Source organism: Drosophila navojoa, chromosome 2 (assembly GCF_054131105.1).
Source record: "Drosophila navojoa isolate 15081-1374.11 chromosome 2, UAZ_NAV_1.0, whole genome shotgun sequence".
Classification (NCBI taxonomy): domain Eukaryota; kingdom Metazoa; phylum Arthropoda; class Insecta; order Diptera; family Drosophilidae; genus Drosophila; species Drosophila navojoa.
The window spans coordinates 23,481,416-23,492,995 of NC_142890.1; the positions used below are offsets into that span (position 1 = coordinate 23,481,416).

General features: G+C 40.6%; 1 protein-coding gene across 1 annotated transcript; it reads right to left on the bottom strand.

The window, feature by feature from the left end:
- Positions 1–6,568: 6,568 nt before the first annotated feature.
- soti (scotti) lies at positions 6,569–7,341 on the bottom strand. The gene has a single exon (XM_018101849.3). The coding sequence runs from the start codon at positions 7,112–7,114 to the stop codon at positions 6,656–6,658; it is 459 nt and encodes a 152-aa protein (XP_017957338.1). The 5' UTR covers positions 7,115–7,341; the 3' UTR covers positions 6,569–6,655.
- Positions 7,342–11,580: the final 4,239 nt, after the last annotated feature.

The window sequence follows — 11,580 nt, forward strand, 5'->3', positions numbered from 1 at the left end:
TTTACATTGGAGCACATCCATGTGTGTTCATTAGCTTATTTATGAAGTTTTGGAATGCTCTGTGCGATTTGGAGTGTGAAAAAGTTGGGCAAATTTTTCAAAAATGACAATGACATGAAAGGAATTTTTTGCCAAGAATTTCAGTAAGAATTTCAATCAACTTACCTAGATGGAAAAAAAAAAATAAACTGGTGGAAGGAATATGAATTTGAATTGCTTTTCATGTTGTGCTAGAAGCACTAAATAAATAATACAAAAATGAAAAATAGCTGACAATTAATTAGTTACAATTTGAGTTTATTATTTATTATTATTTATTTTTCTTTGTGTAAATATTATTATTATTAAATTATTTTTATTTATTTTTATTTTTGTACATATATGTACAGCTGCGAATATGAATGTTTGTTCAATTAAATATTATTTCTACATATTTCATTAAACGCCAATAAAACTGTTATGCCAGCTCTTATCTCGTTATCTTCCATTCTGATGAAATCAGCCTGCTGATTATGGCTCTGCAGAATGTATTTTGCAACCCTTGAAATCAGTTCGCCCGGCTGCTCCTTAACAGAACAATAAGGGTTTTATTTTCGTTGTTGTCGTTTTTGCATTAATGTTCAGTCAATAAAACGTCATAATTAAAAAATAATAATTCTGCCCATATGCAAAATGCGGCATTTGCGGCAGCAACTGCTGCTTTTACTGCTGTTGCCGCTGCTGCTGTTGCCGTTGCTGTTGCTGCCAGAATGACCTTAATTGCTGACATACGTGTGGCAGCGATTCATTTGCAGCACTCTGACTGTGCTCGAGTGTGTGTGTGTGTGCGTGTGTGTGTGTGTGTGAGTGCCAGCCTGTGTGTGGCAGCAAGTGAGCCTGTGTTGCAACTGTCAAATGAATAAAATTAAGTGTAGCTCTATTGCTGTTGCTGTTGTTGTTGTTGTTGCCGCTACTGCTGTTCGTGCTGCTCTTTCGCACGATGCGGCAGCAACAGCAACAGCAACAGCAACAGCAGCTGGTTGGCAGGATATGTTGTTGCACTAATTGAATGTGGCAGGCATGCAGTCGCCGGACAGAAAGTTGAGCTTGTCTTTCGCCACAGCCTGCTGCACTTAGCATCTCGCTCTGACTCGCAACGCAGTCGTATCTGTGTGTATGTGGGATTCTCTCTCTCTCTGTGTGTGTGTGTGTAATTGTATCTGTATCAGTGTCGGACACACAAGTAGCTTCATTTTGCGCCACAATTCGTATTCGCATTTTAAGTGCAACAGCACACAGATTGCTATTGCTGTTGACATGGCAATGCAATAAAAGTTTGTCTTGTTCTGCTGCAATTGCACTGGCAGCAAAAGGCGACTGACTGCCAGCCCTACGGCTGGCACCAGCCGGCAGACGTCAGACGTCGGACATCGGACGTCGGACGTGAGACATGAGACATCAGACGGCAGGCGGCAATTGTTTCCCATTATTGCTTATGCTGATGATTAAGAGCGCCAGCCGCAGTACTTTCTCCATTGGGTCGACACACGACCACACAAAAGCCATCAGCTAGCGGCAGATTAAAATGTGTTAATGGTTCGCAAGGCACAAATACATACACGAATTCATTTAGGGCAGAGCGTTTGCAAATTGCCTTCAATTAAAATTAGCAAAAGGCAAATCCCTCTCTCAGTTGCAACTTGCAATCCTCGCCTGCCCAAGAACAGAGTTTACTTAATCAGCTCTGAATTTAATATTCAAATCAACTAGGAGCCAAATAAAACATTTGATGCTATAATTGAAGATAGCCATTGCCAGGCACACTCAAGACAATAAGTCGGAATTCCCAGTGGGAAAACAGGCAACGGCAATAGCAATGGCAATGGCAATGGCAACAGCAATGGCGGAACAATAACTGCCTGGTATTTGTGCTACAGCATTAAAGTTTTCGAATATTTTGTAAAATATTTATAAGCATTTTGCCAGTCAAAAATGCTGTTCAGGCGAATGCCTGCCCCCCCCCCCCCCCCCCCCTACCTGAGCTCTGTGTTAGCACTGGCTTATTGTCTATTTACTTGAACAACATGGACAGCAGCAGCAGCAACAGCAACAACAAAACCAAGTTGTTTGTGTGAGTCTGTTTATCTAGATATATGTAAGTATGTGTATGTGTATGTGTCTGTGTGTGTGTATCCATTCACTGCATATCTAGCCATGAAAGTTGTCTGTTTGCGCATCCTTGCCAAATCCCACCAAGTGCTTGGCTGTAAAGCGGAGTGAAATTAATAATATTGTTTAAGTAAATCAGGTTAGTAAACTTTTCAAAATACCGCAACAACGTGGAGTCTGATTAAATACATAAACGGTATTTAATAGAATTACGCGCAGAGTATTATAGCTGTTAAATAAAAAAAATGTAGTGTAAGAACATTGAGCTTATGATGATCTTAAAATGGTAAAAAATTACTTTATTTGGAGCGTCGAGTTACCATAATAAATTTTATAATTATATTTGTAAATAAAAGCAACAATCCTACTGCCTTCTCCTACACACACATACTATATTAATATTCTTATTACTATTCTTACTTCTATGCCTATTATTACTGTATAAAAATACTTCATAGCCCGATGGATGTGTATCAGGTGTTGGGAATAATATTAAATAAATAATTATTAAATTTCCTGATTAATTTATATATTAAATTTGATCTACATTTTCTTAAAAAAATAAATTAAAATATACACATAAATAATTTTTTTTATTGTAGTGATTCTTAAACCTTTTCTAAAATTTGATTTGTATTCAACGAAGTTATTATTATTAAGGTTTGAATAATATTTAAATAATAAAAAATAAATAAATAAATAAATAAAATTTAATTATAATTATTATAAAATTAAATTTATAGCTCTATTATATGTTAATACCTCAACCATTTCTTAAAGGAAATATACATCAAATTCCTTATCCCTATCTTTACCTCCTAATCCGTCTTGCTGCTCAGCCAAGTCTGTTGATTTCGCTTATTGCACAGGTATTTCAGATGTTGGAACGGTAATGTGATATCATAAAAAGGCTTGTAAAAAAGAAAGGGAAAACATATTTGAACCTTAACATCTTCATGTAATGCGCCTCCGGCAAATTGCATGTCGGTTGTTCACTTGCATCGGCATCCTCCTCAGTTGCTCGTCAGAGAGATGACAGCACAAATGCAAATGCTCACTACTTTAAATGCACTCGGCGGCAGCAATGGGACTTAAGACTGCTTTACGGCGTACATAGACAACAGATTGCACGTATTCGCATATAACATTGAAGGCAACTGGAGCAGCTCTGGTTGCGTTGCCAACAGATGAAAATATGGCTCAGCCCGAGACTGGAGCTGAGAGTCATTCGAGCTCAGACGCTGTTAACTAACGTGCATAGTACGGCTTACTATGCTAGTTATGTTCCTGTTTCCAGAAGCGAATCTCGGACGATTCAGCTGACATGCCACACAGGCTACACTGGCCTCTGTAGGCCACCCTGGCCACCCACGCCATTTACGCTGAAAAGCATGTTTAATGTTGCTTACTTTGTTTGCCATTTGCTGTTGTCGCTGGCTCTGCTGCTGTTTTTGCTGCCGTCTTTACTAACATATAACATATATACACACATATACATATACATATTTATATACATATTCCAGCAATTTGCGACATGTACTTGGACCCGTCTCTGTTTGTGTGCGTGTGCAATATGCTGCAGGGGCACACACGACTTGGTAATGGCTCTAGTCACAGACTTAAGCTTCGATTCACCAGACGCTCCAGCTAACCCCCCTCCGCCCACGCCAGCGACGCTGGCCCATCTTCAGTCTCCTTGGGCGGCTTCACAAAAGTCAAGGTAGGTATTTTACTTGTGAGCTGTTTGTAAGTGGAAAAGTTTCATAAATACAGCAGAGGCAGAGGCAGAGGCAGAGGCAAAGGCAAAGCAAAGCCGCACTCGAAAGACACTACACGAATATCATATGAATGAGGAATTCAGTTAACGATTCTGGGAAAAGGTGAAATGGAAATATAAATACAAATGATTTCTAATCGACTTTCAGGCAGACAAATTTGCTTCAATAAATATACAAATTTTATGAATACTTGAACTCGAATTCCTTCAGTTGGTTAGGTAAGGGCATTCAGAGCTGTTTTTAACGAATTGGATTTCGATATTTACTTTCGGAGTAATGTTGAGCAATTTCTATTGAAAAGCCATGCGACATGCTGGCACTGCAGCTCGCCAAGAGAATGTTCTGGTCATTTGGCAATATGTATGGTATGTAGTATGTGTCCATGACATTGAAATTATGTTAATTGATTAATGGCCGGCTAAGTGAAATTGGCTAACAATGCATGCGAGAGGACAGCAATGGCAACATCAATTACTCACTGCGAATCAGTTAAGTTGCCTTCTCTTCAGATTGACTTGTGTCCGTGAGTGGGTGTGTGTGTGTGGGGAGTCGGAGCTGGGCGCGGCACATGGATCAAAGCCATCAAATAACGAGCAGAGCGACAGACAATCGAGCAGAAGCAATCACATTTCATGCATTCACTGCTGCCGTGCTAACAACCCTGGCGCTGGCCCCAACACCCCCGACCAATGATAATCCGCTTCAGCACCCCGGCACCCCGCTCTGCATTGACAAATGACTGTGCGGGGGAGGCGGGCAGCCGGAGCATTGAAGCGGGGTGAGCGGGCCAAAAGCACCACTGTCACAGCCAGATTGCTGCTGCATTTGGTAAATTAATCAACCCTTGCTGAATGACGCAGTTCGGTGTGTGGGAGTTTTGGCAGCCTGGGATCTCGGGTGGGGCGCTGGTGGTTGGGGGCGACAAGTCTGCAGGGCGACAAGCCATAATTGCGCTTCAAAATGCAACCTTTACTTTCATTGTTTTCCGTTTTTGAATACCCAAACCCGTTTGACATTTGCCAAACAATTCGAAAATCAATTGCATTCAATTCAATTAGAGATGCTCTGCAACACTGTTTCAAGTGAATAGCACCAAAAGTCAAACTGTAAATTGAGACCGAACCACGATAATTTGACGTCTAGTGAGCAGTGAGTGGCTTAGATTTATTATTTAAGTCTTGGCCTTCTGCTGAATTGAATTTAAATATGTGATTGAAGATTGGTGGAAAGGTAACTAAATGTACATTACCATTAAAATATTTAAATACATTATTTGATATGTGTGTATTATATTTATACATATATATTATATGTATATTTAAATAATAAATTTTAAATTAGCAAATCATTTAACTTTTACTAGGTGATTGTCCTATACATATAGAAAAAAAAACACTAAAGTAAAAAATTCTTGGACATTTTATTATGTGATAATGGATTGCACCCAAGCTGATAAATTGGACGAAATCTTTTAAATATTTTATTAATGTTACAGAAAAATTACTTGATTAAATATACAAATTTAAAAGAATATATATACATAGAATAAATTAAAAATATAAATTCATATACATTTATTTATTATTTATTTATTTATATGGGACACTTTATTTAAGTAAATAAATAAAAATAAAAATAATAAAAATAATAAAATTAAATATATGTCAATATATGTTTTCAAAATAAATCAGGAAAAATAATACAGATCTTTGGTATTTACTTTCTCTTTACAGGTCAGCTCATCTGGTGCTTAAACGATATGAATTTGGGTTTAAAACATTGTAGATAAAGTATTAAATTTGAATATAATTTTAAAATATTTCAATATCATAATATGTAAAATATTAAAGTAATATATCATACAAATATTTATCATTACCTATAATTTACAGGTCATCTGATAACCGTGCTCTACAACCAGTTGTGGTTGCTGCTGCTGGTCAGTCGCATGCAATATGCGTGTAATTTACAAAGTTCATTGTTTTCTGCATTAATGTGTATGTGTGTGTGTGTGTGCATTGCAATTGTGATGTAAAAATGGTTTACCTTCCGTTTCGATTTTTGATTTGTACACCCAGTTGGTATGCGTGTGTGTGTGTGTGTTATATCTCTCGATGGCACACGCCCACAGTTTATAAGCCTTTTGGCTACATTTTGTGGCTTTGATTGCAATTATCTTTTGAATTTTGTATTTATTTGCTACACTTTGTCCAATTGTTCGCTCATCGGCTTTTGTATTGTCATTGTTACTGTCATTTGTATCCATATGTGCAAATAAACTGCAAGCACATTGTAAATGAAACAGCCATCGGGTGTGGTCTTTGTTCTATGCTCGCTTCACACACACACACACACACACACACGCGCACATACGACGATTGGAGCGCACTGCACATCAAGCGATAGCAGGTGTGTGTCGATGTCCCTGTGTGGGTGTGTGTGTGTGTGTGTGTGTGTGAGCATGTAGCTAGCCAGTTTTCAATTTGGCAATTTGCCGTTTATTAATTGGCAATATCGTGCAGTCTGTAAGCCATTCAGAGCAGCCTCGAGGCCTATGGTGCTGACTAATGCCAGGCCTCACTCATTGCACGCAAAGAGGCTCCAGAGACAGTTTGAGCTATGGGGAGAGCTATTGTGCTAGGTTAGCTTTCAGAGGTTTATTGACGTTTTAACTTTCTTCAGAGTATCTGATAACAGTGCGAGAAACTGATAGAGGCCAAGCGGAGAGCTCAGAACTGACCCCAGCGCGTGGGCAATCCCTCGCCATTCGGATAATTTCGGCTATTCATATGCTTGATCAGATAGTTGGCGAAGCACTCGCCGCGCTTCTCCGGGGGGACGCACTGCACTGCTCGCCAGCCATTCGAAATGAGAGCGCACCTCTCCGGCTGCACAAGAAAGGGCTTTGAGATGGTCAGAAAGCTGCGTTTCTTGCGCGGCCGTTCAGGCACGTTCACCGGCTCCAGCATGTGGTGCAATTCAATGGGCGGCTCGTGCGGGGCATCCAGCAGCATGGCCACTTGGGGATTCGCCAGGCGCATCTCCTCCATCTGCACATCATCCAGATGCCGCTCCCAGCCATTCTCGCCGTCGCCATCCCCGTCGCCGTGCCGCACATTGATAACGTTGACGGCTTGCACCTCGGCTGGCTGCAAGTGTACTGGGTCGTCACCTACTCTGTGCTCCATTGGGCTGTTCTTCAGTTCTCCACGCGTCGATTCGGAAATAAGTCAAGAAAGGCTCCTTAAATACGGCAGCGAAGATCTGCTATCTGCTAGAGTGTATTGGTGCTAGAAACTCTATTGATTTGCTTTTTTTTTTGGGTTTTTATTATGTGTTGTGATGTTTGACAATTAAGAGAACTGGAATTGATAACAAAAATGAGAGAATCGTCCAAATTATTCTCCAGGCCTGCCTCACTCACTCCTGCTCGAAAGATGTGATGTGAGAGATGTGCACATGTGGCCCAAATGTGATCAAGACTAAATGGGTTTCGATAACCATTTCATATGCGATAAGATACAACTGTGATCCAGTACACACACCCACACTCATATCGGCTGAGGAAATCAGGAGAAGCACACATACACATACATACGCATGCACATACTAAATATCGACAACTTAAATGCCATAGAGCCGTCTGACTGCCCAACGGCAAATGCTACTGTTGCTCCCCAGCGTCCGGCTACAAATGGATAAATGCTGTCTGACATTTACCCATTTCTACCCCTCATGCGCTCGCTCACACCTACACACAAAAGGCCGGCACCCGCCCATTGATTGCACGCATTTAGCCCTCTTTAACCCGATGGCGTCTCTTCAGTGTGTACGTGTGTGTGTGTGTGCCTGTGTGTGTGTGTGCCTGTGTGGGGTGCTGACGCTATTGTTACTGCTGCCACCGTCACCATCATCATTACAAGCAATTTAATTCGTCGAAATGTTGCCATGAAGCGCACGCCGCAGCTGCTGCCCCATGTTGTAAGTAGGTGTTGTTGTTGTTGTCGCTGTAATGTGCGATAAACGATGCCGTTATGGCTGCACAATTAATAATATTGCTTATTAAAAGTACTTACATAATAACTGTAACTCCCAATCACCACATTCGAATCAACGATTTCAGTTTCGCAGCTTAATCAATTTGCTGGGAGAGCCGTGCGCCAATTGATGTGCTTAAATACTATTTTGGGTGGCTTAATGCGAAGCTTTTTATGGGAAGTCAGGCAAGCGCGTGGCGACCAACGCGAAAACAAAAACACAAGCAAGCACACAAACAGACACACTCACCCACACATCTGCACACACTCAGCCACATGCAAAGTTGGGCGCATGCAACAAGTTAGCTGGCAACATGTTGCTAGCAACATTTGAGCAACATTTCAGCAAAGCGCCGTCGCAGTTGCTCACGAGCAGCCAATTTGTTACTCACTTTCATTGCCGTACTCATTCGCTCTCGCTCTCCCCTTGGCTCTCACGCTCAGTCGCTGTATGTGTGTGTGTGTGTGTGTGTGCGTGTGCTTCTGCTTGCAATTTATTAAGGTCTATCCTGTGGCACTGTGTGTAATCACATTGTTGCCATTTTCACTTCATTATTTGCTTTTATATGTGGCAATTTTGTTTTATTGCTGGCGGCCTGGCAGCATCCTTCGGCTTGCGCTCGCGTAAGCTTTGGCGCAGTCTCTGCCCTCCCTTCGCTGCCCCTCGCCGTGCCCCTTCTGTCTGCTGCTGGCTCCCTTTAAGCACTTGCCATTTAGATGGTTAAGCAACAAGGCCATCCACCTCCTGCCACCCATCGGAGTCAAATCCAGCGGCAGTTGGTGCTCAATGTCGCTTATTCGCTTCTGGCGACCTTGTTTGTGTGCTTGCGTGTGTGTCTGTATGTGTGTGGGTGCGTGGGTGTATCGTTGAGCATGTGCGTGCGGACAGCAGACAGTAATTATTATCCCATGTCCAGCGATAATTGGATTCAATGAAATGTCTCCATGGAAGGTTTGTCTGTGCGAAGTAGCATAAAAGGCTTCGCATGTCAATGTGTCAGCTCCACAGAGCGAGTCCTGGCTCTGTTCACGTTTGTATCTGTGTGAGTGTGTGTGGGCTCGCAACGATTTGTATATTTATTAAATGCTTCTGTGTCAATCGAATATTGTCAACCAATTTCATACAGTTGCATAAAAGCTGACCTTTTCCCACTATTGTGGAGTTGCCAAGGAAAAGGCATTCTAGTCGACGACTTTCCCAACTTTCGTCTTGTCGTTCTGATCGAATAAATAGTTGAAGAGTTGAAAAGCAACCCAGATGAAGTGAATAGCTAATTGAATACAACTTAATCATTATCCCAAACGGGTGCTGTAATTAGAGCACTTTATTTAATATGTATAACTCAATTATCCAAGGTTTCGAGCATTTATTAAATATGTATTTATTGATGATTTATTGATTTGCACTTAAGGTAAAATTTGTAACATATATTAAAAGCGAACGCTAAATTTATGTTATCATAGTAGATAATAAAATAATAATACAACATGTACATATATTGTTGTATATATTTATAGATAATATTATATACATATATCATATATCTTTATAAAAATATATTAAGTTTAGAATTTATATTATTAAACTATTTTTTTTTTAATACTGTTGTTTTTATTATTAATTGAATTAATATATTTTTATCTGTAGAATCATATCATGTTTTAAAAAGATATTTCATATAAAACAAATAGTAAATAAAATAAAATTAAAACTTAGCGTGCTATATTCGCTACGTTCCAAAATACCGAGATATACACGTTAGCTATAAGATAAAGCTAACCGGCTAGCCGTAATTAATTTATTGAATATTAATATCCAAAAACAAAGCGAATTTTAGTCAGAAAGTGTGTGGGTTGTCTGTAGAAACACTTTCTGCCTTTTATATGTTATCTAGTTTTACTATTGTAAATATTCAATAAACACTTTACAACTTTTGCTTCAAATTCTGGTATACTTCGGCGAGATCTAAGAGCAATAATCTTCGCTAGCGACTACTGGATCGTATTCGTCTTTAATACTCTTTGCTTTTCAGCTATAAACAACCAGCTAAATTTCGGAGTATTTTATAGAGAGCTATTAAACAGCAGGTGCGACGCGATTCCCTATTCGCAATATTCACGAAATGTTAAATTTATTGAACAGAATTTATAAAAAATTGAGATCAAAAACTATGCAGAATATAATATTAGTTTAATTCCGCTTTGCTTTAGATATAACTAGGCTATGGATCGCCTTTTATAGACAGGCAAAGATAACTCAGATGGGCATTATAGATAGTACAAAAAAAGAAGAAGAATAAAATAAGAAAATAATAAAACTCGAAATACAGTCTATATATAATTATATGGTAATTGAGTTGCGTTATTAAATAGATCTCGATGTTGGCTAATTCCGAAACAGGTGTCATTATGAAAGCCATTTGGTGTGATCATAAAATTGTCATTATCAGCTCATAATGAATTGAAGCACATTAGCATAGCCCAAATATTTAACTAATGAATCTTTCAGAGTGCGTGGCACTAAGCATTTGCCCCAATGGTATTTACCAGCTGCCAGCTAATTAAATTGAAATATTATTGCATTTAATTATCGGGCCGCCATTCGCCGCACAGAACTGCAGCCAATTGGCTGAGCCTTCCATTCGGCTCGCAGTGACTCGCCTGCCCCGTCGAATCGACTCGACTCGACGCGACTGTTTGGGTGCATTCTCTGGCCTAGCATAAAATGTCAACTGCATTAGCATCATCATAATGGCAACACTCTAAAGACTGCCCGGGAGCGGCCTGCCTGTCCGACCGGGCCTTTGATCTGCGCTGGCTGCGATGGCGGCGACGTTTCGCTTGTTGAATCCAATATAGACAAACATATTTTTTATGGCGGGAGAGAAACTGAGATGTGAGATGCGAGATGCGAGCTGCGAGCTGCTAGATGGGAGCACTGACTGTGTGCGTTTTGCTTTTATATTTTCGTTTTTAATTACTTTTGCGCTATTTTTGAGCTGTCTGCGGTACAGGCCCATAGCTATACCCAAACTCGTACCCGCACCCGTGCCCCCTACCCGGACTCGAGTAATGCAGAGGCAGCCTCTTTACTAGGTGTTAATTTATTTTTAATTTTTATTATTTATCTGAGCTATGCGATCTCTTACAGGCTGCGACGACAACAGCAACAGCAACAACGACAACGACAACGTCGACGTCGACGTTGACGACATTGGTGCCAGGCCCGTCCCCTTCAAAGAGTGAGGCAGACATTTAAGTGGATCTCGCAGTGCGCCATTCAATTCCATCATCAAAATGTTGACGTTTCTATTGCATGCCAGTGGCAGTTGGGCTCCAGCGCGGGTCTCCGGTTCTCTCTGGGCTCTGCACTCTCGCATGCAATTAATATCATTTTTATGTTCTAATGACATTCGTTGCGCTGCATTTCGTATGCATTTAGTGGCCCCCAACATCATCGCTCAAAACGGCGTGGCAGGCACGAATCTTTCAAGTTGTAAAAACGCCATTAAATTGGCAGCGAAGTGGATGCCAAGCTGCCATTGCCCCTGCCCATCTCCATGCCCATCCCCATGGCCATGCCCGTGGTTGATCTGGGATGATCACTCAACGGGCAA

Bases quoted from the DNA above. Each gene is read 5' to 3' on its own strand.
- soti (XM_018101849.3), bottom strand. From the start codon at position 7,114: ATGGAGCACAGAGTAGGTGACGACCCAGTACACTTGCAGCCAGCCGAG.